At 35.2% G+C, this 27,004-nt stretch overlaps 3 protein-coding genes across 3 annotated transcripts; 1 reads left to right on the top strand and 2 right to left on the bottom strand.

Annotated features, from left to right (window-relative positions):
• The first annotated feature begins 884 nt into the window (after window positions 1–884).
• Window positions 885–8,775, top strand: LOC122145555 (tripartite motif-containing protein 16-like). Its single transcript, XM_042759428.1, has 3 exons — window positions 885–997; window positions 5,557–5,603; window positions 5,948–8,775. Exons 1-3 carry the CDS (start codon window positions 885–887, stop codon window positions 6,499–6,501), a joined length of 714 nt encoding a protein of 237 aa, XP_042615362.1. The 3' UTR covers window positions 6,502–8,775.
• Window positions 8,776–9,312: 537 nt separating this feature from the next.
• On the bottom strand, window positions 9,313–11,546 carry LOC122145625. The gene is made up of 2 exons (XM_042760102.1): window positions 11,398–11,546; window positions 9,313–10,834 (listed from the first exon to the last, which is right to left on the bottom strand). Exons 1-2 carry the CDS (start codon window positions 11,401–11,403, stop codon window positions 9,851–9,853), a joined length of 990 nt encoding a protein of 329 aa, XP_042616036.1. The 5' UTR covers window positions 11,404–11,546; the 3' UTR covers window positions 9,313–9,850.
• Window positions 11,547–15,895: 4,349 nt separating this feature from the next.
• On the bottom strand, window positions 15,896–25,083 carry LOC109062408 (caspase b-like). The gene is given in 9 exon segments (XM_042760081.1): window positions 15,896–16,054; window positions 16,190–16,299; window positions 16,604–16,702; window positions 16,810–17,062; window positions 17,207–17,383; window positions 18,125–18,261; window positions 18,461–18,491; window positions 18,493–18,735; window positions 24,943–25,083. Coding segments are annotated over 8 exon segments (1,152 nt in total). The 5' UTR covers window positions 18,727–18,735; window positions 24,943–25,083; the 3' UTR covers window positions 15,896–15,943.
• Window positions 25,084–27,004: the final 1,921 nt, after the last annotated feature.

Raw genomic sequence — 27,004 nt, 5'->3', positions numbered from 1 at the left:
AACAATCAAATTTATTTAACAAAACAAGTTAATTTCACTAAAGTATTAGTCAAAGTTAATAAAAAAAGTTATGTGAACTCAATAATGGATTAGTATTGTAAATGTTGAACTGAAGTGGTATTGAATGTGTTTTTGAAGAAAACAAAAGAAGAGATCTGTTAGTGTTTAATGTTTTGTTGGAATTTAAAGCATTTCTGTTGTCTGAGTTTTGTGGGTCACCATTGTGCTGAAGAGAAGAGCCTTTGCTTCAGTCAATGATGAGCTGAGAAACATTGATGCTATGCTGCTTGTTGCTTTATTTAAAGACAGAAACGATGTAGTTGCTGATACAGTGAGAATCTCTTAGCTAATTTTAAATTCACATGTGCCCTTGTTAGTTAGCAGTTATCTGCAAGAGATTTTACTGGATGTTTCTAGTTTTAAAGATTTTGTTTTGTTTGGTTATTTTTATTTTAAGTAATATTATTTTTTAGTGCACTCAAATGAAATAAGTTCATGGGAATAATATGCTCATATAGTTATAAATATTAGTTTATGAATTTAAATGTCAGTCAGCCAATTTAAGGCAGTCGGTTTCTGCAAATTAAATTAATTGACTTGATTTTTAATTTAGTTCATGGTATTTTTACAGCAACATACTGTAATGTAGATTATGGTAAGTAAATGTAAAATTAACAGTAAATTATTTTACTGTAAATACACAGGATTTTTTTTATTTTTTTTTACAGTGTAGTCTAATTGTTTTATTTAATCTTCTGTTTTGTAGATTATCTGACGTGTGTGTGTGTGTGTGTGTGTGTGTGTGTTATGTATCCATCTATAGGTTTTTTTTTTGTATTGTTGTGTGTGAAGGCTGTGGTTATTTGTATTGGTTTTTTGGTTGTATGGTGTCACACCTGAGAGAGCTGGATCTGAGCTACAATCACCCAGGACAATCAGGAGTCCAGCTGCTCAAACACATACTGGAGAATCCAAACTATAAACTACAGATACTCAAGTATGTGGGGCAGTAACAGGATTTTACACAAGATCACTGAAACTGATAATCCGTGTTGGGTGTTATATGTATACACATACAGTACTGTGTGAACATTTCCGGCACTTACTGTAAAGTGAAGATCTCTTAAAAATATATATTTTATTAATTAACATAAAAACAAATCAAATCAGTGTTTGATGGCCACCTTTTGAGTCCTTGGATGAGGACCCATGGACCCATCCCACCCAGGTCATTTTCTTTTTGAGTTGTTACATTAGGGCAGACGGTACAAGATCCTGAAAACTCAAACGAACAGACTAAATAATAGTTTCTATGTCAAAGCCATGTCTATTTTAAAGACTGGAATAACTGAAACAGAACATCATGTGCAATGCTGAATATGGGTCGTGTAGCTGTCTGCTGAATGTTACATGTCTTGTGTATGTATGATGTGTTTTTATTTTAGTTTCTGTTATTTATTAGATTTGTTTATTTTATTTTAGATTTATTTTATTAGATCATGCAACCAAAGGATTGCATTTCAATTTCGGTGTACTTGTACAATGACAATAAAGACATTTAATTAAGTTTTGTTAAGCAATTTTTGAAAAAAGATTTTGAAAAGTGTTGAACCGAGTACCAAAACACACTTGTAGCCTATCAGCAATAAGGGGCATGTCTACTCATGATGGGGGAGGAGAGAGCGCTCAGTACACAGGATGGACATTAATAGAATGACTACCGAAAGAGACAGATGGCAGAAAAAATAAATAAAATGAAAATGTCTGCGGAATTAAACATTTAAAAGAAGGCTTACGATCAGCAATCAAGCAAGGACCCTTACACAGCAAAATCCCCAGTGTTAATTTAACACTCTGAGTGTGGACTCATATAAACACCGAAGTAGTGTTAAAAGTAACACTGAAGCAGTGTTGAAGTTAATGAGATAATTAAGTGTTTGATTGAGTGATGATTGACTATTATTGAAGACACCTGATTTTAACAAGCAGAATCACCAAAGAATACAATCACAATTTGTGTGTCACCATTATAGTGGTCAGTATTATATGGAGCAAATTTTGTGACAATATTCATCAAACAAATCCAGCATTTTGCAAATAAACACAATTTGCTTTGCAAAGAAAAACTCGACTTTCAAACAAATGCAAAGTGATTTGCAAATACAAAATTCTATTTGAGAGAAAATGCAGAGGTATGGACAAATATATTTATAGTGTGTTACATCTGTGAGACTCATTTGCATTTTTATGAGGAATCTTGGTTTGATTTTCTCACAAATGTATGCAGGCAGATTTTCTCACATGCGTCAAGTTAGATTTTCTGACAAATGCAATTGAGCAAGTTTATTTTCCAAAAACAGCAGATGGCGCTGTTGGTCAATTTACGCTAATCTCCTGAGATCCGAAACATCTGTTTACCTTTTAAGACCAATATGAGAAGATTTCCTCGCTGTCCAGAGTGTGTCTTCACCCATGTAGCGCACCCACATCCAACGGGCAGAAAAAGAAAGTAGGCTAAATTCTATGATGAAGCTTGACGTTTTGATGGCATTTTCGGGGGCATCTACATGCTTACCTGGCTGACCTCAGATCATTAACATGTGAACAGAGCGCTAGCGATAATGAGGTGAAACAGGAGAATCTTTACCTCTCCTTACTTTTATATGGATTATATAATCAGAGAATATTTGTTTTCAATTTGAATTGGTTTTAAAATTAGACATTTTAGGCTTTCTACACATAGATGTAGCATGTATGTGAGGCACATATTCACTGAGATTCAGGTTGTTTTATTCAAGAAAGTTCCCAGAGACTGAGACAGCAGAGAGCGCGCCCTGTTTGTTTTCTTTATTTTACAAAAGTACATTGTTTTGTTGACTATACACAAATAAACGCAGACCCTTTGCAGTTTCAAACAATGCCATTCTCGTATCTGTAATTTAAATTATTTTTGTGGTCATCAACAAAACAGGACAAAACGCACCGGCACGGTCTTCGACCCCAAAGATTAATTTCTAATCATTACATTATCCTTCTGAAATACTGGTAAACCACTATTTATTGAAATGCTGAATTTAGTATTATATCAGTGTGAACTTGATCTTTCTCCCAAATTCACAGGACAAGAGTGACACCAGAAGATAAATATTCATCATGTTGCTTATCTAAAAAATACATAATTATTTTAGACACAAATGATTGCACAATGTAAAAACATTTAAAAAGTTTTAGATATTGTACTAAATAATGTGATATGCTTTAAAAATGTTATTAATAATTAATGACCTCTTGGGTGATATTGCTATATCTGATACTAAATTAAATTGTCTAAGCTTTCATTTTTGGTACACAATATTTTTGTTATACATTGAACAATTTTATCAACATGTATATATTCTATATCCCGTGATCCTACAGAGGATAAGAGGTATGGAGAATGGATCAGTTTTTATAGGAAAAGACCGCCTAGTTAAATGTTTAGCCATGTCACGACTGATTTTTGAACTAATCAATCATGTTACCAACTTTACAGCCCTTTTTGTGAATTTCACTGACACTAGTAGGGTCGCTTTGTGAAAACATCTAAATGATTAATTATATAGTAAGACAGAAACTCTCCTGTTCCCAACTCATGTTGGTCTGCTGTATTCCCTGTTTCAGGTCTCAGGGGACTAGCATAAATTGACGGACAGCGCCATCTGCTGTTTTTGGAAAAGATAGTTGCTCAATTGCATTTGTGAGAAAATCTGCTTTAACGCATGTGGGAATATCTGCCTTCATGCATTTGTGAGAAAATCAAGCCAAGTTTCCTCACAAATGAGTCTCACAGTTGTAACGCACACTACATATATTTGTCCATACCTCTACATTTTCTCTCAAATAGAGTTTTGCATTTGCAAATCACTTTGCGTTTATTTGAAAGTCGAGTTTTTACTTGCAAAGCAGATTTTGTTTATTTACAATACGCTGGATTTGTTTGATGAATATTGGCACAAAATTCGCTCCATAGTATTAGCTTTAGTTGGGATCTTGACCCTTAAGTGGTTAACTTTAGGTTTTGTGTGGCTGTGGTAACTGAGTTATAACAGACAGACAAACCAGAGAAAATGTGATCATGTGTTGTTGGTTGTGTTTTGGGTCTGAATACTTGAGTTGGATTGTCTTTATTTATTACATAAGTTAAATGAAAAATACAAGACCTTGCATTTTGGCCTAATCAGACAGATGTTTTTAAAAGTTACAGCTACATAATAAATAAATACGTTTTTATTTAGACACAGACATCAAGAATCAGTGTGAGCATCACAACAATGGTGACCATCAAAAAAGCATGTTATAGCCAATAAAAACTCATCATTTTTGCCGTTTTTATGTGACTTTTTAGTATTTAGTTTTGTGATGTTCAGAGTTGATCTGTTTATCTGAATATGCTGTTTGTCACCGTTGTTGAGATTCATACACTGATTCATGATGTCTGTGTGTGCCTAAAATAATAAATCTTGAAAAAAAAAATCAGAACAGTTTTCAAGGGACCCTTACAAAATGTATAGCAAATACAGACTTTTTCACTGTGGCATCAAAAGTTGTTATATTCAATCAAGGAAATATAACTCAGAGAAAAGACTCTGAATGAGCTCAGTGATTCAAGTCACATGGTGATTACATTAAAACATAATCATTACCACCTGATGACTTTTATTCTCGGCTTATTTGTCTGTTATAACTTAGTTATATCAGCCAAACAAAATTTAACGTTAAAAAGTCAAGGGTCAAGATCCCAACTAAAGCAAACACTGACCACTATAACGGTGACACACAAATTGTGTTTTTCTCGTTTAGTGATTCTGCTTGTTAACATCAGGTGTCTTCAATAATGGTCAATCCTCACTCAATTAATCACCTAATTATCTCATTAACTTTAACACTGCTTCAGTGTTACTTTTAACACTACTTCGGTGTTTATATGAGTCCACACTCAGAGTGTTAAATTAACACTGGGGATTTTGCTGTGTACCTGCGCTACTGCAAGTCTTTGAGCCTGCAACACGTGCATGCGCGCTGTGTCTTCTGTTTTCCGGCCTTTGTTCGTGGCAACATTTCGAACTCTGCCTCTGCCTCTTCCTCTCGTGCCGGGTGTTGAAACACACAGCACTACCAATACATATTCGACCTGGATTACCATAATAACACACTTTGCTTTTTCTTCCATAGTCGTTGCCTGATTTGCATAAGTATGTGTGGGGCGAAGCTATTAAAATAGGGACGAGATCCTTTTGGGGGTAGGGGCGTGTTTGTTTTGGTGATTTGAAATATCAGTATCGTTTACCAGAAATTACTTACCCCTCCTTTAAATCTATACCTTGGTTGAAATGATGATATTTTGAGGGTTTTTGAACTGTTCAAACAATTTATTTTGTGTTTAGTCACTTGGTCTTGAATTTATCCTCACTAAGTTATGGGTGCTGTTGGTTTTTTGAGCTGTGGCTTTGTAGATATTAGTCTATTAACCTTTTAATAATCAATAATTTATCACAGTCTCTATTTGTCTCTTTCTAGTGTGGATAATGGAGAACATTTAAGAATCACACCAGGACTGAGAAAACGTAGGTTTTTCTCTGACACACATAGGCTCATGTTTGTTTGACTATATTATTAAGTACATTGCATAGACATTCACTGATTTTATAACAGGTTATTGATATTTTCTATAGCCTAACCCCTACTACTAAACCTACCTCTCACAGAAACATGTGCAAAACAATAGACTTAAGTAAAAATATGTTTTGGCTAATTTATAAGTCGATTGTCGTAATATTTCACTATACAAGGACATTTGGCCATCACAAGTATAGTTAAATTAGTACACACAAACACACACTCACACAAACAAACATGCCCACACAGAGCTCTAAAACTGGCATTTGTGTATCTCTCTTGTTGTTTTCAGATGCCTGTAATATCACACTGGATCCAAACACAGCACACACTCAGCTTGTGTTGTCTGATGAGAAGAGGAAGATTATACATGTGGCAGAACCGCAGCCGTATCCTGATCATCCAGATAGATTTGATAGCTGTGAGCAGGTTCTGAGTGTTGAGAGTCTGACTGGACGCTGTTACTGGGAGGTTGAATGGAGTGGGAAGGGTGCTGAAAAATTTGTGTCATATAAAGGCATCAGGAGGAAAGGAGTGAGTGATTGCTGGTTTGGATACAATGACAAATCCTGGAGTCTGTACTGCTGTGCTAATGAATTCACTATCTGGCACAGTAATGTGAGCAATAATATACCCTTTCTTTTATCCTCTAATAGAGTAGGAGTGTATGTGGACATGTTGGCCGGTTCTCTGTCCTTCTATAGCGTCTCTGACACACACACACTCACACACCTACACACATTCAACACCACATTCACTGAACCCCTCTATGCTGGATTTGCAGTTTATGCTGATTCTTCAGTGTCTCTTTGTCAGACTGAACAGCTTGCTGTGAGAAACAACTGAGACAAGCTCTCACTTTTCCCTGTCACATTTTTTCCTTTATTTTTTAAATTAAACAACTAACGCAGTGCTTCAATCTTGGTCCCGGAGACCCACCACTCTGCACATTTTCTCCCTTACTTGATTCAGATCATCAGCTCATTAGGAGAGAGCTCCATTAACTGAACTGAATGTGTTAGATAAGAGAGACATTCAAAATGTGCATAGCAGGGGGTCTTCAGGACCAGGATTGAAAAGCACTTAATTTAAAACTAAAAATTACAGCTTTGTTGCTTTAGCTTATAGGTCATCTACATGCTAGTGTACATCTGAATGTTGTCCAGACCTGTTTGTTTTTACAAAATATATCTATAAAAAATACTATCACATGGAAAGAGTGTGTGTGCACATCCAGGACTTTGAGTGCATAGACACGAGATATTTCTGTTTTGTTGGAGACTCGTACAAATTGCTGCTCACTGGGATGTTGAGAATACAGAAGATTGTTAGTCCAGAAGGGAGAGTAAAGCTGAAGTATATTTATGAATTTTTCAGGTCTCGTCTGAGCAGAAGCACTAGAGGAATGTTTTTGATGCCAGGATTGATTAATTTATTGCAGGATTGCAAGTGTAAAAGTTAATAATTTAAATAATATCTGAGAAAGTCATATATTGTTTTTTTTTATTATTATTTTGTTGCTACATCGACATCTTATGGGAAAATGAAAATATTCTCAGTAACATGTTTTGTATTGGGTTTTTAAAACCATTTGGTCAAAGAACCTAAAAATGTGCTTTCTTGTGCTAACATGCTTTATTCAAGTGAAAATAAATGATCAATTACAGCTTTTATTCAAGTAAAAAAATGATTTCCAGTTGATGAATATGACTGACTTCATTAGGTAGCTGCAGCTCTTTAATGTAACAGCTGCACAATTTAACACTGGGTTACTGGTTTGCTTCACACATTCAGTGTCTGTACTGTTACATCTGCAAAGTTTAGATTCAGGTCTGAGAGCTTCAGATTAGTGCATTGAACATGACTGCATGCTAACAAACACACAGGATTTGAACAATACAATTAATATCTGAACATTCAACAGGGCTCTGTGTTGTCTGAAAAGCCCTGCTGACTGCATGGTTGTCTGTTAGTCACTCAACTGTGTGGGGGTTCCCCATTTGATGCATTTGATGACTGCTTTTGACATCAATTAATGTGCAGCTCAAATACACTGTTTTGATGTTTAACATCTATAAATTGGATGCTGTCTGTGGAACTGTCAGATTAACATCACATAATTCACCCATTTCTCCTGAAACACATGAAAGTAAGTGGCCATTAACTGGGAGAAAACAAAGTAAGCTTTATATTAACCGACACTGTGTGTATATGATAGGAATGAAATGTCAGTTGAAAGGATTGTTATTGCCGCTTTCCATGGAAATTTGTGTATTTACCAAGCTATAAATTTCTTTTTTGTTGTTGTTGTTGCTAGTACTAGTGCCTGTGCATTTTAGAGTCTTTAAACAACTTAGCTCCCTCATATTTATCTGAACTGCTTTCCTTACATAACCCCTCTCGAACTCTTAGATCTAGTAATCTTAGATTGCTCACCGTTCCTAGAGTTAAATGAAAGAAAAGGGGTGAACGTGCCTTCGCTGTTGTAGGCCCTATAAACTCCGGAATAGCCTACCAGTTCATGTTAGATCTGCTGCTGCTTTACAGGTTTTTATATCTCTACTCAAAACACATGACTTCTCCATCGCTTACAATGTCCCCTGACGTTCCATCTCTGTACTCGATTTTTGATGACAATTCTGGTTTTATTTCTTATATTTTGTTATATATTTTAAATGTGGATATGATTTTGGGTTTTAGCTGTGATTTAGTTTTTTTTTTTTTTTTTTTTTTTTTTTTGATGCTCTGTTTACTATTTATTTTATTTTGATGCTGTAAAACACATTGGTCAGCTGCTGCTGTTGTAAATGGAGCTATATAAATAAATTGAACTTGAACTTAATTGAAATGTCTATTTAAATGTCTGAAACCTAAACTACACTTTTTGTGGCTGAAAACCCTGAACAGTTAAGGCTCTGGCTCAGCGTCAGCCTAAGCGCGTCAAAGGGTTTTTAAATCGATCGCATTATATGGGTGGAGGGAGACAAAATGACCCTGGGGGGCACAAATCAGATTTGAGGAGGCAATGCTAAGACTGAATGTTAAAATGCGAATTAACACCTGATTTCTTGTGGGTTTGCTACTGTTATAGTTAAAAATCATAGAGGGGTAAGCATGCCAGGCAGACATTGGTATGATTTAATAAACACACAGACAACAAATAAAATTGATAATTGGTGTGTTAGATTTATAGTATGTGAATAATCAAGCACTGACAATAATCAGTTGTACTCGTGGTACCAAGGGGCCCCAAAATAAAATTCTGCTTAGGGTCCCATAAAGGCTTCTGGCCCTGATTACATTGTATTCCTACAAAATTATTATTGTATAAATAAGAAAATGTCTGTAGTCTCACATTTTTCCTTTCCTTTTTTTTTTTTTTTTTTTTTTGGTTTAAATGTACGTCCCAGCTAACGTATGCTTGTTGGAACACTATCCTTCTACAAACGCAGCATCCACCGGATCTACACTCGGCCTGTTTTGGTGGTTCGTTCTTGTGAGCGCATTCTCATGCCACAGGTTCTTCTGAAGGTGTAGTTTTGTCATGTTTCCTGCAGGAGGCACTGGAGGCTTCAGACAGGATCTAGAACCATGACCTCATCAGTCAACCCTGTAAAACTGCTGCTGATCACAACAAAATGAGTCATGTTCACATTCTGTATTGCATCATATGCTTTATTGACACAACTAATAATATACAGGCAGAAGACGCAAGGCATGCTGGGTAATTGGCAGCACAATGATACAAAGTAAAAGCTTAATTGTAATCTTTGTAAGACTCTAAAACAATGACCAGGGGTGCGTTTCTCAAAAGCATCGTTAAGGAAGTTAATCAGAGAGAGAGCATTGGTGGCAATGGGTCTATGATCTACTTAGGCTTACGATGCTTTTGTGAAACGCAGCCCAGATCAGTGTTAGTATGACAGAGAGCATTTTAAGTTTGGAAAAAAAAAAATAATAATAATCATAATATTCAACCACATCATGCAATATTAAGACAGTTTAAAAGACAGGTTTTTTTTTTAATCTCATTATAGCCTCTCAATGACAAGTAACAAATGTAAGTTAAAAATTACCCCCACCTTTTATTTATTTGTTTATCTTGTTTACTTATTATTCTCAAGCTATTTGTCACAAAGGGCAAAACCATACAAAGCCACAAAACTGTAAAGGCTCTTACAGAACTTGTACACTTTTAGTCCATTTCCTTTTTCACTGATTTATATTCTTCTTTTTCATCTTCTTTTTCAGATTCATCATCTGGCAATCTTTCAATGCATTTCTCAGCTTCAGCAAGTGAAGGGCAGTTTTCCCCGTTTGAAAGGTCTACATTTTCATCCAGTTCACAACAACTGAGGCTTGCCTTAAGCCTTCTTTTAGGGAAGGTCAGGACATCTTCGGTGTGAAAGACAAGGCTAACATGATCCCACACATAAAACTGATGTGTATTCATGGGTTCTGTCACTGCTGTGTTTCCTCTGATTACCAGTTGGAACTTGTGAGTTTCACAAATGGCTTGGGCTCTCCAGATGATTTGATGTCCATCATAAGCAACCCATGGATTGTCTGTTAGCTCTGGAAATTGACTGAACTTCTCATTGAGGTCAGGGCTGTGAACAAGAACAACATACTCAATCTCCTGTTTGAAAAGTTTGGTCCCGTAGATCCGGAGAACTGGCTCTTGACCTTCACACTTCTGCTTCTTGTAGGCTTCCATCAGTTCAGTCAGAGGAAAGGTGAAGCGGAAGTTACCGTAGCGTGAGAATTCATTCAGGAACAACGGTGATGTGGTGAAATCACTCAGGAACGGCGGATGAGCTGTTTTTTGTTCTTTGGTTATGTCTGGGAACAATTTCTCGAGGTAACGCTCCTCTGCTGCTCTTATATCCGCTTCATTAATCTTCAGGCTCCACCATGAAAACGAATCTTCATCAAGACCCATGAATCCCTCTGACTTCCAGATGCCCTCAAGGCTCGTCTTGTTAGTGACATGAGCCACTTCTGTGATGTGAAATTCAACAGGAGAAGGATAATCAGGGATGTCTTTCGGAAGATACGTTTTATTCATATGTAGTTGTTTTATCTCATCTTTTATTTTCAGATCTTTTATTGCAATGTATTCCTTTTTACAGACATGTGGTCTTGCTTTTCGGCCATTTTTTTGGGGGCTGAAGTTTGCCTGGGAAGATGAAGTACAGTTAGTTGAGGTATGTTTTGTTTTAGTCACATTCACATATACATGAAATGACATTTTACTTCTAACTTCACAAATACACACTATGTACATCCTGTTTGGAAAACACTGAACAGTACTACAGGAGACACAAAGTAAAGCACATTTAAGGAGGATTATAGCGATAGTATCAGCAATAATGATTTATCATTACAAATCATTTACAAACATTACGTACCTTTTTGTATGTTTGTTATTTCTAACTAAAATGTTAAGGTGAATTCTGTAAATATACATGAAGTCTAAACAAGCTGCAAGATGTCATTTTTGTACCTACAGTAATTTAAAAATCAAGATCATATACAAAATAGTACATTCAATGTTTTGAAATATTTTGTTGTAAACTGTTGTTAACTGAACGAGCAATTTTCATATACACATTTTATCAAAAAGCTGCAATACTATTAAAGATGACAGCTAGGTGCATTAAAAGGAATATATTCAGCACATCTAAGTTCTCACTATATGATATTGATTTTTGTGTCGAATGTAAAGATTTGCCTACTTACTGCCATTGTTAGATGTTTATGTTCTTGAGAAAAGTGTGATGTTCTTCGGCTGTGTCTTGTGAAGACTGTAAGATCATTCTTCTGCTGGTTTTTAAAGGCTGTCCCTCTGAAAACTGCCACGCCTTTGAGGGCTGTTTCCTCACAAACGAAACTTAGCTCACGAAATCACACAGGAAACATTTTTAAGTTTCGTTCTTAGCTCAAGCAAATAAATATAAAACTGCTAAAGAGTAAATGAAGCAAAATAATGCATTATAAAACAAGCTTGACAAAATATAGGCAACAGACTAAAATTTGTACTAACACAGCCAAAGAGAATCAGCTCATCTTAATCTGAATGCTTTTCTTGTACACACATGTGAAAGGATATTTAGGCAGCTTCTCTAAAACTTAGCAAGAACAAAACATCCTTCACACTCTGTACATGTCATTTCTCAGAAATCTCTGTGTCCTAATAGGCTGTGAGTCATTAAGTGGTCGTGAATCATTTCCTTTATCTTCAGCTATGATTCTGTTGGATTGTGGGTGAAAAATATTTGAGCAAACGGACAATACTGTCTTACAGTCACTCCCACTACATTAGATTGTAAATGAAACATGACATAACTTCATCGACATCTTTAACACTTGTCCTAACAGTATTTTTAAGCTCATTTGTCTTCTGTCAGTAATGAAAAATTGATTATTATTGCAGTCATTGCGATTTTAAGTAAAAATGTGGGTCTAAATATATTGAGGTCACATGACTAGCTGAAAACTGTCAAAGTTTCTCAATATATCCTGTTATTAGACACTTTCCTGTTTGAAATGAACTAATAATGACTGTCTTACAGTGGTGGCAAGTATTTAAAATCTAATGATCAGAACAAAAAATAAAAATAATTCTGTATCTTCAGTAAATCTGACAATGAGAGTCTTGTTTTCTTTTCTATTATTTTAGAATGATATTTTAGCATATTTGCTTTGTTCAGTGTATTTTGTATTTTAGTATGGTTCAGTTTTGTAAAATAACTTTTCACAATGTTTTCAGTAAACATCGTTCAGTTTCATAAAATTATTTACAGAAACAAGACATACATGCATAATCACATTTAACCTACTGCATCTGGATCCTCATTCATTCCTTCTGTCCAGAATCCATCCAACTGGTTTTAACAGGCTTCAGAAACTCTCTCTTTAGTGTATGAAACCAATTAATTAGTGTTTCATTAATCACAACACACATCTATGAAGCAGAGGAAGTAATACTCAAAATAAAGCAAACTTTTATTATAGTAAATCATTCTTCCAGCATTACTGTTGATGTAATACAGTTTATTTTCACCATTTTTTTTTTGAGAATAACAAACTGAAAAGCATTACATTTCCCCCCCATAATAACACACAAGAGAAAGCTAACTGAACTCCTGCATCATAAAAGGTAAATTATTAGATGTACTATAAATGTGTAAGCCCATAACATATCTCACAAGAACTGTAACCAGATCTCTACACACATATTCAAAGAAAGAAATTAAAATAAAATGACCCTTCAGTTACTTGATGTATATTGATCAATCACCAAACAAACCTGTCCTAGTATAACATAACTAACTATCCTACAAATGAGGACAATAGAAGCAATCAAAACCAACAAAAGGGCAATAATATGTAAGTGCTGTGACAAGTCTCAGTCTAACACAGTGCACGGAGCAAGGTTCAATAACAGTTTAGATGTCTCCTTACACACCTGATTCAGCTCCTCATCTCATTAGTAAAGGATCCAAAGGCTGATGTTAGAGTTCCTTGTTCCTTGATCCTCCGTCCTCCAACCTGTGACATGGTGTTATAGATCAACTGGGGATGTCTGCGTGCACGCAAATGCTTTCCAGAAGATACAGTGACTGATTCGCTGAATGCAATTTCCCATGGAACTCAAATAAACGAAAATGACATTATTTGTAAATGTTAGTATCATTACTGGATTGTGCTGATTGCTCAGTCTCTGTTGTCATGTATTTTATATTATAATGTAGTGTTTTAACAAGAAAAGCAAGCCATTCACATTGAATTTAAGCCATATATTTTATCAGGACATGCCTCCCTTGGGAGTCTAACTCATGACCTTGAAGTTAGTGCTTGTGTTGGGATTATACCAGCACGTTTCTAAACAATCCCAGAAGCGGCTGTGCAAGGCGTTTATACAGCAATCTGTCATGCCACATCAAAGACTGTCAAAACGCCATTTATTATTTAAATTTCCTGAAAAAAAAAAAAAACTGTATTCGTTCGGTACACATGCGTACCGAACCGACAGACCCATACTGACACGGTTCGGTATGAATATGTGTACCGTGTACCGTATATATATGCAATTTTTCTTTGAAATGTTTAAAATCATGTCAGATGCCAAGACAGGAATAAATCAGTTACAACAGACAGGAAGACTGGGGAGCTTTGTGATACAAGTAAACTAACGAGATGAACTGTGTGTGTGTGTGTGTGTGGTGTGTTATATATATATATATATATAATATATCTATATGATGTGTGTGTGTGTGTGTGTGTGTGTGTGTGTGGTGTGTGTGTGTGTGTGTGTGTGTGTGTGTTTACTGCAAAATACACACTTTCAGATGCAGAACTGAGTTCAGAAGCTCTTGATGTACCAAGTGTGGGAGAAGATGAAGGACATCTGTCTTTACTGTGAGCATTCAATCCTTTTTTGTTGTTGTTGTGAAAGTGCCTCAATCTGCATTATATTCACACTGGTGTTTTAGGAGCCCAACCAGATTAAGAATTATAATAACAGAACTAATAATAAAAACGATTAGTAACAGTTTTAACCAATAAAAATAAAGACAGAAACATGTTAAGTGTTGTAAATTACACTTGTACTGTTAACAAAATCTAATAATAATTATGATAATAATATTTTACACAACAAATTTCAATACTAATATGCACGTCAATTCCAAATACTCAGCATTTCATAATCAAATCAACAGCTTTTTTTTGTTGTTGTTGTTGGCAGAATACTAGTGAAGTGCTATAAATGTCCCAATGTAAATGTGTAAATAAAGTGACTTTAGCACACATTATTGTTTTTGAATGTTTTGTTTTTTTGGTTTTTTGTGGTTGTTTAGTTGTTGTAGGGGTGTTGTGTCTTCAACTGATGTAGCGTTGGAGTGTGTTTCGGATTGGAGGGGAAACCTATTACACAACCTTTGACCCCTGCAAACAACTTCTGGGTTTCTCGTACAAAAGGATGACCACTGCGATGCCAAGACTAAATACCAGTGTAAATCCAGAGGTAGTGAGAGTAAAGCTTGAGGATTATGTTGAGGACACATTTGAGAAGAAACGCTGGAGGAAGGTGAGCTTTTCTGATGCCAGGAGTGATTCTCTTATTGCAGGATTTACTGAAGTGCCTGTCCCAGCGAACATTATCCTGACTGTTGAACAGAAACTATTGTTCCTGGAGAGACGCGGTGTCTTGACGGCTGTTCATATCATTAGCATGTTCTTACATTTGGTAATACTTCTATTCAAAATTGCGATTTCTTGATTTATTTATGATTTATTATTTATCTATACTGGATGGAGACTAAATTTTGAGATTTTGGGCTACTATACTTCCATAACGTGTCTTCTTTTAGAGGAAAGAAAACATCTGAAATACATTTTTAAGTTTTTATTTTATTCCAGGTCAACTATATGCATCTATATATTTCTATTTGCTGAATGTTTGTCTTATATCCAAAACCCAGTCAGCAAAGTTTTTTTTTTTTTTTTTCCTGATACCCCAAACCAGTTTTGTCTGGTACCCAAAACTGTATTAACAGTCTTTTATCAGCCAAGAAGTTGATAAAGAAGAGTTTTGAATAATCATAGTTGCAATGCTCAGACTGAAACATCTGACCAGCCCAAATCCAACAAGTGTTATTATACCATGAATGTCCTGTGATTTTAAAAACCTTGAAATGGAGACATTCTCTGATCTCTTACTCATGAAAACAAATATCCCTTGAAACCACACATCAGAAGACTTAACAACAATGGAAAAACAATATAAAGAATAATAATATGATATAAATGACTCATCAATGAAATGGCTGGTTTAAATGATTATTCTAAATGATCATATGATTAAATGGCATAATAAAATGATTAAATGATTATAAATGAATGAATATAAAAGAAAGAAAATAAATCAACACAGATGTATGGTTGCTCTCTTGAACACACACACATTGCTATGAAGAATCATTTAAACCCTCAAAATACATATCTTCAGAGGCTGTTTTTTTTCTCAGAATGAGTTTTTTTTTATGCACTGAATTTTCAACCTGACTTTATTCAATGTTTTAGGCTTCTTTTCTTTATTATTTTGAAATTTATGTAAATGTGTGTATATTTGGTTTTATTATTAATAATTTTATTTTTTTGAATGCATTTTTAGTTAGATTTTTAATAGTTTGTATGTTTAAACAACATTTCAGAGAGTTTGAAATGTAGTATGCCGATGTTTCTACCCTCTTCACCAGTAGTGATTTGTCTCTAAACATCATTAGAGCCCAGGGAACAGGTAAAATTTCTTTACAAGGGTTGTCCTCTCAAAACACGGCAGTAATTTTTGCATGCGTGTAAATTGTGGGTCTTTCGCCATACGTGAGGTGACCTGTAACAAAAGATCATATCTGAATGTGACAAGAAGCAAACCCATTCATTTTAACTGAGCAGTGCACTTGGGGTGAATAAAATGAATTCACCCGGAATAAAGCAAACTAATTTAAATAAGGTTTTCTTAATTTACCTTCCTGAACAACTCCATAACGTCATATTTATGAGCGCTCTTACTGAACTCATCCACTATGTAGCTGATGAAATAACTTCCATCGACAGGACTCCTGTACGCATAGGCTCCTGTGGAGATTATTCATTGTTAGGTCTTACAATAAAGTACAAAGCAACCTTTGAAACTTTGCTCATTAAGGAAGAAACATTGGCCGTTTTTATATGATCATTCAAATGCTTTCATCAGTTCACCGTGGCAGTTTCTTCTTCAAAGTGTGAACCAACCTTAAACTAATATATTTAACAAAAATACAAAGTTATTTTTATTCGTGTCCACCTTTGAATTTGAGCAAAATCAACAGGTGTGAGCAACAAATCTAATATCTGCAGTCAGTGTTATTTATTTAATTATGTATTTGTTTAGAGGACTCACCAGGGAGGGTGGACATAAAGCAGACAAAGTCTTTCTCCCTGTGAGCCCAGGAGTCTGATTCAGGCACACTGTCATGAGCATACACACCTCCTTCATGTGCTGGACAGAGAAATTGTTAATTGTGGGACATTTTCACTTAAAAGACTTCACAACATTTCATAAAAAATAAATTAGGAAACGAGAAATGAAAGCGAGTCATGCCGTACCTCCTCTGCAGGCCTGAATGAGAATAACCTTCGGTTTATCAATCAGAGCGGGACAATTCTCTGAGTTCAGATCGGTGAAGATGTCCTCAACAAAGAAGTAATCAGTGGGGTGTTGATCTTTGTGATAATGGACACCTAAAACAGCATCTTTATTTTGGATTCTGTTCCCATGGGACATGATAACCACAAAGCTGCTGTCCGAGTCTTTATGTTCATAACGTTTAGAGAAGTCCTCGACTGCTCTCTTTATTGCCTGTGAATAAATAAACTATGTTTAGAAGAAATGCATGCTATAAAACATATATTACATTTAGATATGAATATTTGTTCACTAGAAATCTACTAGCTCTGTATATACAGTGTTGGTCTCATGAAGCCAGACTTTTGTCTTACGCACATTTCCAGAGAGATTTCTGTGTTTCTCAACACTGTAACCCAAAGCTGTCAGCAGCCAGTCCATGTTCGCCTCGTCTATCTCTGCCCCGTTCCTGTTGTTCACTTAATAGTCAAATTTAATGTTGGTGATCAGGAGAGCTGAGCCTTTCCTCTGAGACCTGCTCGTTGGTATATAAACCTATGAAAAAACATCAGAATTTTGCCAAATTTAAGCACATATCTCCCATATTATATATATTCACATACTTTATACACTATACTGAAAAAAAGTTTGAGGTTAGTAAGATTATTTAATGTTTTTAAAGTCTCACCAAGGCTTCATTTATTTGATAAAAAAATACAATAAAATCTGTAAAATTGTGAAATATTATTACAATTTTAAATAGCTGTTCTCAATGTGAATCTACTGTAAAATGTAATTTATTCCTGTGATCAAAACTGTATTTTCAGCATCATTACTCCAGTCTTCAGTGTCACATGATCTTCAGAAATCATAATAATATGCTGATTTGCTGCTCAAGAAACACTTCTGATTATTATCAATGTTGAAAACAGTTAAAAAAAATGTGAAACATTTTACTTTTCAGGATTCTTTGATGAATAGAAAGTTCAAAAGAACGGAATTTATTCGAAATTGAAATGTTTTATATCATTATAAAAGTATTTACTGTCACTTCTGATCAATCAATTTAATGCATCTCAGAAGGAACATTGGGAACATCTCAGAAGGGTCAGGAAACACTGATCAACATAAAATATCATTCAGAAAGTGTTCTGTAAGGGCAGAAAAGCTTACATTGGAAAACGGTTTAAAATTAATGTTTTAAAGTTCATTAGCTCTGCAGGAAGGCAGGCTTCCAAAAGCAGGACTAATGAATGTATTATTTTCACAAAAGTTCGAGGAAACAGAGATACTTGCATCATTTCCCTCTTGTTTAAGAAGTGTGTGCTTAAATTGCTGGCTGCATGTGGTAATGCTGTGTGGTCTGTGCCAGTCAGCCTGGATGGGCTTCAGCTCCATAGGCTCAGGACCATCTCTTGTGTCTTGCTGCTGAACTGAAGACACAGTATATTCACATTTCAAATAAATATTCAAAGAATCTAACATCATTTATATGTATACGTATATCTTTATTTTTCAAAAAGATGGCTACTATATATATATATATATATATATATATATATATATATATATATATATATATATAGCTACTTAAGAAATATGAAATCTTAAAGGTCTCTAATTGTTTTATACCTTTCTTAAGTTTGGATTCAAGGCGCTTTGCAAAGATCGTTTTGTTTCATGTTGCGCAGCACTTGGACTGTGATCTTCCCAGCATCATCGGGGTACTGCTTTACCATGCAGTCCACCACATCCTCACGATCAGAAGTCTGAAGCTTTGCTTTAGAAATCGGCTCAATGTCTGGTGTGACCTCATTGCACAGCTGCCAGATGAATTGTTTGAGCTCTCTATCCACAAGATCCTCAAGCGCCTCAGTCATCACACTTTTGGTGTCCATTTTGTGTCACTAGGAGAAGTAAATTCAAAACAGTCTTGACTGTGCTCTTAAAGCAGTTCACAAAACTATTCAGTGTTTACCGGTGTGATTTGTTCAGGTTCAAAATAATTTATTCATATATCTAGTTAATCACATCATATATTTGTTTATATCTTTAATTGAAAAACAACAACAATAAAACAAATACAAACAGGGTCTATAATGAATTGAATTGGCAGTTAAGATTAGTTTGCAATTAATGCAACCTCATACTTCAGAGTTCATATATGGTCTGTCTTGAAGACTTTATAAAGGTCTGTCTGATTCTCTTCTATCTTTGAGCTCGGTTCTAATGACACAGTGTTCTCTAAAGTCCAGGTACAATTAGAAAGTGTGTTGGAATATTTGTTTAGTAATTGTTTAGCAGCAGAGAGGACAGGCAAGCTGGTGAAATTCTTGCAAATACAGAGGGCAGAGACTGCAGTGCTGTTTAAATCCACTAGATCAGGGGTGGCCAACCCTGCTCCTGGCGATCGACTGTCCTACAAAGTTCAGCTCCCAACCCTAATCAAACACACCTGAAGCAACTAATTAAGGTCTTCAGGCTCACTTAAAAATTAAAGGCAGGTGTGTTTGATTAGGGTTGAAGCTAAACAATGCAGGACAGTCGATCGCCAGGAGCAGGGTTGGGCACCCCTGCACTAGATGCTCTCTGCGTGTCAGATATTACTGTTTATCTGAGGGTAGTCAGCCTCAGACGTCACCCCCACGGACCGCTGCCTGAACGTCTGATGTATATGGCACACAAAAGTGGAAACACTTATACAGGATTTCCGGAAGACGTGTGTGTCGCGTTCTTTAACGTTCCGCCTGGAAACAAAGATACCGTGGCGCCAAACCCCCTCACGACAGAAGAAAGCCTAGTGTTTACAACTGTGACGATGATCAGGATCAACTAACGCTGGATTCTCAAAAGTATGTGAAATATCTAAAGTTCGCGGCAAAGAATCTTTAAAATACATCCGAGAGTTTTACAAACCGGTTTGTTATTGTGGCGACATTTCCACGCCCCGAAACTTGACGCTGAAACTGAAACGAAACGAACTATGATTGGTTGTTTGACATGTCAGTCAAACGGCCTCATGGGCGGGCCTTGGCCAATGAAAGCTGCCATGGACTCCAGACCTTCAGCCGAAGTCATAATAAATAGACTGAGCATTGGACATTGCAAGCTAAACAAAACTCTTCATGTTATAGGAAAACACCTGAAATGAGTATGTGATGAATGTCAGAAGGAGGAAACAATTAAGCACATCTTTATATCATGTAGGCTAAGAAATATATACGAGAAAGGCAAATCAGCTACGGGAAATAGGTATATTAGAATATAATGTTAAAAATATAGTAACATATGGAAATAATGACCAAGGACGGAGATATCTGTTTAATTTTCTAAGGAGAACTGGACTGGAAGGACAAATTTAATTAAGTTTTAGTAAGTTAGAGTGAGACAACAGATGGCAGTAAAGCTCAAGTGTCAAGTGAAAAAATAAATGATCCTAGGAGATTTTTATTTATTTATTTTTTTGTTGTCGTTAATGGAATATTGTTTAATTTGATTATGAATTTCCTAAAAGAACGGAAAATACAGGTAAGAGTCGTTAAAGAATACTCTGACACATACATAATAGATAACGGAACTCCTCAAGGTAGCGTTTGCAGTCCGGTACTTTTCAATATGATAAATGGTATATTTGAGGAAATAGAATCAGAAATAGTAAGGTCACTATGCTGATGATGGAGCCTTATGGATAAGAGGAAGAAATCTTAGATATTTAGAGAAGAAAATGCAGAAAGCAATAGATATTGTTGAAAGCTGGACTCACCAGTGGGGATTTCATCTTTCAGTAGCAAATACTCAGGTAATTTGTTTCTCAAAAAAGGAAGAAAACTCCTGAAGTAAAATTAAAGTTCTATGAGCAAACATTAGAGCAAGTATCTATTATTAGACACAATTCAAAGTCAAGCTCTAAGGGTTTGCTGTGGAGCTGTTAGATCCTCTCCTGTAACATCGCTGCAGGTAGAGATGGGAGAAATGCCTTTGTATTTACATGAGCTCCAGCTAAGACTGGTATATTGGTCAAATATTAAAGGTCATTTTTCAAATCATCCGGTTAAAAATGTTTTGGGAAAATGTTGGGAATATGAACAATCTCAGGTGAAAAGCTTTGGATGGATAATAGAAAAGCAAACTCAGCAAATAGGTATTAATAATGTTAGTATTAGTCCTACAGTAGCATTGCCAGTATCTCCACCTTGGTTTTTCACAATGCCTTCTGTGGATCTCCAGATATTTAAAACTATAAAGGATAAACAAAATCAAGTTCCTAAAGTGATAATAGTGCAACAGCATCTTGAGAGTGAATATTTTCACTTTTTAAAAATATTTACAGATGGTTAAAGACCCAGTAACTGGACGAGCAGCTGCAGCTATGTATATCCCTCTTTTTTAGTATAAAGTGGCTAAAATAATTGCTAATGATATATCTGTATATACGACAGAGGTGGTGGCTATTTGATAGCCTTACAGCAGGTGGAAGAAATTAAACCATGTGCTGTAGTTATTTGCTCTGGTTCGTTTTCAGTTCTTACTAGTTTAATAAGTGGGAAATCAGATTCAAGACTAGATATATTAATAGAAATTTTACAAAATCTGTATAGACTTTGCCAGTTGAGACTTTTAGCAGTATTTTTATGGGTGCCGGCTCATGTTGGTGTGGAGGGTAACAAGGATGTGGACAAGATAGCCAAACAGGCCCTTACAAATAATGTTATTGATTTAGAAATACCTTTGGGTAAATCTGAAATAAAAAGCTTAATTAAAACAGCTATTAAAAATATGTGGCAGGATAGGTGGGATAAAGGAAATAAAGGTCGCCATCTGTATAAAATACAAAAAACAAGTTGGTTTAGTTAGAATTAGTTATGGCAACAGAAAGGAAGATACACTAATTTCTCGTCTGAGAATTGGTCATTCTGCCCTCAACAAATCACTTCAAATGATAGGGAAACATGGTTCTGGTCAGTGCAATAAATGTGGAATTCCAGAAACTGTAGAGCATGTAATAATCAATTGTATGGCATATGAAAGGGAAAGAATTCGATTAAAAAACGATTTAATTTCTGTTGGCATAAATTCTTTAATTTTGCTGAATATACTTAACAGTTCTTTCAAAGGATATGAACCTCTTGTTTTTTTTTGTTTTTTTAAAGCAACCAAAGTTATATAAGAAAATATAGAAAGGTAGGGTAGGTGGTATTAATAATATATATATATATATATATATATATATATATATATATATATATATATATATATATATAATATATATATATAAAAAAATTTTTTTTTTTTTTTTTTTTTTTTTCTGTTTCTCTTCTGATATCAATGCCTCACACTCCATCCCAGTAGGTGGCGGAATATGCACCAAAGCTGGTTTGCAAACCGCCATTAAACGTCAAAGAAGAAGAAGAAGAAGAACAGATGGCAGTAATGCAACAGTATGGATGCCAACTGTCATAAAACTCCAACGAAGAAGAAGACCTTCAGTCGTCAGTCTGAAGGTCTGGCTATGCGAGGCTAATTTTAGGGTGACCATACGTCCTCTTTTTCCCGGACATGTCCTCTTTTTGGACCTTAAAAAATGCGTCCAGCAGGGATTTCTAAATCGCCAAAAATGTCCGGGATTCGGCTTTTGCTTTCTACAGTCGCCATTCATCATGTGCGTTTTTGTATTAAAGCCTTGCGTGCCGTTTTCTTAATCCCGCTCCCGCTGAATTTCTGACCATCACTGTGTGCTTCTGCAATATGCGGAGTATTTTTAATCAGCTCGTGTTGGATGGTTGCCAAATCTTTTTGCACGGAATTGAACTGATTATAAACTGTCGCGGCAGGTAGATTTTCTCCCCTGGGTTAAAGGTTTGAAATATTGTATAAATTGCATTTGACTGAAATGCTTGTATTGAAACATTGTGCATTCTATCTGTGATAAAACTGTGGTAGATTTTGTGAAGGACGGCCACTGGTAGGAAGCCTTTTACATTACATTACATTACATTTAGTCATTTAGCAGACACTTTTATCCAAAGCGACTTACAAATGAGGACAATAGAAGCAATCAAATTAGGGCTGAAACGATTCATCGAGTTACTCGATTAACTCGATTACAAAAATTCCTCGAGGCAAAAACAATGCCTCGAAGCCTCGTTAAATTCCTATGACGCGCACTATACGCGCAGGGATCTGATTCACACGGACCGTTGTTCAATGTTCAGGAAGCACACCATATCGCGTGATACATTTTGAATTTAGTTGGCGCGATGGCGGAGGGTAAAGATGTCCATAAACGGCAGAGAATGTCTAAAGTTTGGGATCATTACATTCTTAAAAAAGAAGAGAACAAGGTGCAGTGTGTCTACTGCAAAGTAGACCTGGCATTCCAAAGCAAGACGACTTCAATGATTCAGCATCTGAACCGAAAACATCCACTCCATGCTGTTTCACCAAGCGTCGCTGAAACAACGTAGCCTAAGCCTATACATTGATGTTCGCTGATTTTAATCCCATACTGTATTGGTAGCGATGTCATGATGCGGTTTGACTAGATATGATGTTTAGGTTTGATGTTTTTAAGTAGTAAACGTATTCACGTTCAATTGCAAGAGAGTATAGCCTAAAAAAAAGAACCCCTTCACACACACACACGCATGCATCCTCGTCTCTCTCACGCGCCAGTCAGACCAATCGCGGCAATGCATCACATATGCTTAAACTTTTATGTAGCCACGCAACAATAATTTCAGCATGTATTCACTGTATACAACCGGGACGTGATGTTGTGACGTGATTTTTGAATGGATGCTTCACCTAAAATGCACCGCAGTGCAAGTGATGCAAGCCAAATGCAGCGTTCTATTGAAAATGAATGTATGTATTTCTGCCGTACCAAATTGCAATGAAGCAACTGGTGTGACTGGGGCGTCACTCTTCCTCACGCACGGCTTGCGTGCACACACACACACACACACACACACACACACACACACACACACACACACACACAGACAGGTTGTTAGGTTACCATAGCAAATAGGCTCACCCCAGAAATTATATATTATTTGTTAGTAGCCTGATGGTAAATGCTGCAGGTGTAGAAATCTACATAAAACAGATATTTACTATACACTGTGTACCTGTTTGGCTTGATATTTTATATTCATTTATTTTTGTTCTCAGGTGGGTAATTTGCAGAAGGTGCAATCCTTTTTTTGTAATGTTGTATTAAGAAGACAAAACTAAGGCCAAATGGCCTTTACGATTTAAGTTTGTATTCATAGTTTTACATGTTATACATGTTTTACAGTAAGTTGACTTAACTGTATTGTTATATAATTGTTGGCACTGGCACTTATAAACACTAAATGGGTAAAAACTGCAATAAATAGGCTTAGTTTTGGAGCCAAATGTTGGAGTTGGAATCACTATCTCTGTTTTTTTTTCTTTTAGAAATAAAAGCCAAATGCTTGATAATTTTACAGCCACATCATTTTCGTTATGCATTATTTGTTTTGGCTGTTTAAAAACACACAAAAAAATGTATCCGATTAATTGATCGATTAAGTGCTAGATTAATCGATTACAAAAAGAATCGATAGCTGCAGCCCTAAATCAAATACAACAAAAGAGCAATGATATACAAGTGCTATAACAAGTCTCAGTTAGCTTAAACACAGTACACTTAGCAAGGGCTTTTAAATAATAAAAGCCTTTTAGCTGGGTTTATGATCAATCTAATAAATCTGCATAACGGTGACTGTAAAATAGTTATTTTAGGTATGGAAATAACATATTTTGAGTATAAAATATTTGAGTATATTTTAATATTTGGGATATGATCATTGTGCTACTAAGGAGGCTAATTTAACCCCCCAAACCCAACAATAACACAACCAGGAAATTGGCCATCTTATATGGCATGTATACTTAACTCTCAAAATTAAAATCCTTGATTCCTGAAATCAAAACTTTGCAACTGTTTTATTTTATTTTATTTTATTTTATTTTATTTTATTTTATTTTATTTTATTTTATTTTATTTAGTATGTTTATTACTGTGAAGTTGCTGTTAGCTATCAGTATTGTATAAAGCACTGTAGAAAACAAACGTGACTACTTACAATTCTGCTTGAAGAAAGTTTCCGTGTACAGTCTGCACTCAGTTGTTTCTTTGTTTAGAGGTTTGCTTTCTGTTAAGATATAAACCCCTCCTGAAGCTCATGTTTCTGTCAAATATGGTAGTGCGAAGGGAGGTGGGGGTGGTCTCTGGAATTTCACTTTATTCAAAAAACCGGTCTTATTTCAGTAAATCAGGTCTCATTCCATCTATAGGTGTAACAACTGAACTATTTGCATTTGACAAGAACTCGTGATTGTGAAGCCACAAGTCCATGTGAGTTTTAGGGGGAGAGTTGCAACACTTTTTGCATTTCTTTTAGTTTCTCAGAGACTGTTTGTATTAGAAAGCCAACATTTTAATACAATAAGGCCACATCTGTCAGCTACTCACCCACACTGTAACATGTGTACATATAACAATATACCTACACTTTATACTTGAATAGGCAAAGTCAAATATTGCAACTCAACCCATAAGAGGTGACCATTGCAACATTCAAAATAATTTCTTAAATATCATTTTCTGACTTTTTTATTTTATTTGTGCACAGACAGAGTCTTCAATAAGTTAAATTGGTTGTATACAAACAAAGAATAGTAAATTTATTTTTTAACAACAAGTAACAATCATGTTTTGGGTAATTATTACAATACATCTGAACTACAAAATATCAATTTAATCAAAATCAAGACACTGAAATTTAATAATAGCCTACTTCTGTTAACTTCTGTGAATGTTTACTGATCTAAGGTCAGTTGCATAAACATAGCCACTATATGTTAAGACTGTGTCTAGTTTGACTTACTAGCAGTTAACCAGGTAATAAGTCTTACTTTTAAAAATTCAAATGAGACAAATCTACCATTTTATGTAACTGACTTTATAAGTGTATGTGTGAGAGAGAGAAAGAAAGAGAGAGAGAGGGTGAGAGTGAAGGAAGTTAGTCCACCTTAGACTCAAACTGATTTTTAACCTATTTACTTAAATAAAAAAGGTGAGATACACTCAAAAAAATATTTAACCCCAAAAGTTAAAACTTATGTAATTCAATTAGATGTCAATTTTCCATCCAATTTAATCACATAAATCCAACTCAAAAGTTAACATTTGTTTAAGCTTCACCCTTTCATGTTCAGTTAACGTGAATGAATTAAATACATTTTATGAAAACTGATGAACTGTGATTTAAGCTTGTATAATACATAAACTTTACTCATTTCCAATAACTTATTGTTACTTGCTTTATATAATCACCTTACATTTTCTTAATTCTATTAAATAAATGGACAAAACATGTTACATTTTCAAACATTTATTGTTGTAATTGAGTAGAAAGTAACATCCAATCTGACCAAAAATTAAAATTAAAATAAGCATGAAAGCAAGACCTACTGTAATGCAGTACTTAACAAATAAAGGCAACTGTTTCCTGCAGTTTCATGAATCCTTCTAAACTAAATCTTCCAGTGGTTATGACTTTGACTTTTTAGTTTTGTGTGCCCACAACTAACAGGGATCAACAAGAAACCATACTTTTAACATCAAAGATTAATTTCACATTTTCAAGGTAACACTGTCATATTATTGCATAGTACGGTAAACAATGTGCTTTCTCCTGATCTATAACACAAAACACAAATGTAAATGGTCCCTTCTCTTCCTAAATATTTGTTAAAACAATCAAACAACCAGGACCCTTAGAGAAAAATACAATAAAATAATTAAAATAAAATAAAAGGGAAAAAAGAAAAACAAATATTTTACTTCACATATATCAAGTTTTCAACACTTTTTTTTTAATACATATAACAGGTTTTCACATTTCAGCATTTAGGCCATTAAAACGTGTCCTTCTCACTGCAGAGGGGTATGCTCAAAAGATCTCCTCAGCCATGCCTTCAAGAATGTCAGACCTTTGTTTGGGTGGTGAAATAAGTAGCATTCCACTTTTGTTGAACTCTGTGTCAGCTCTCTGAAGCTGAATTTAAGCAGAACATGAAAAACGACCAACTACTACAACGAGGCTAAGAACTGGAACCGTAACCCGAGACAGCCTCAATGCT

This window comes from Cyprinus carpio, chromosome A1, assembly GCF_018340385.1.
Source record: "Cyprinus carpio isolate SPL01 chromosome A1, ASM1834038v1, whole genome shotgun sequence".
Lineage (NCBI taxonomy): Eukaryota > Metazoa > Chordata > Actinopteri > Cypriniformes > Cyprinidae > Cyprinus > Cyprinus carpio.
Note: the sequence above shows the minus strand (reverse complement) of the source record. Positions and strands in the feature narration are given on the sequence as shown.

Bases quoted from the DNA above. Each gene is read 5' to 3' on its own strand.
- LOC122145555 (XM_042759428.1), top strand. From the start codon at position 885: ATGGTGTCACACCTGAGAGAGCTGGATCTGAGCTACAATCACCCAGGA. The intron at 998-5,556 runs GTATGTGGGGCA...GTCTCTTTCTAG, and splicing joins TATAAACTACAGATACTCAA to TGTGGATAATGGAGAACATT. The intron at 5,604-5,947 runs GTAGGTTTTTCT...TGTTGTTTTCAG, and splicing joins CACACCAGGACTGAGAAAAC to ATGCCTGTAATATCACACTG.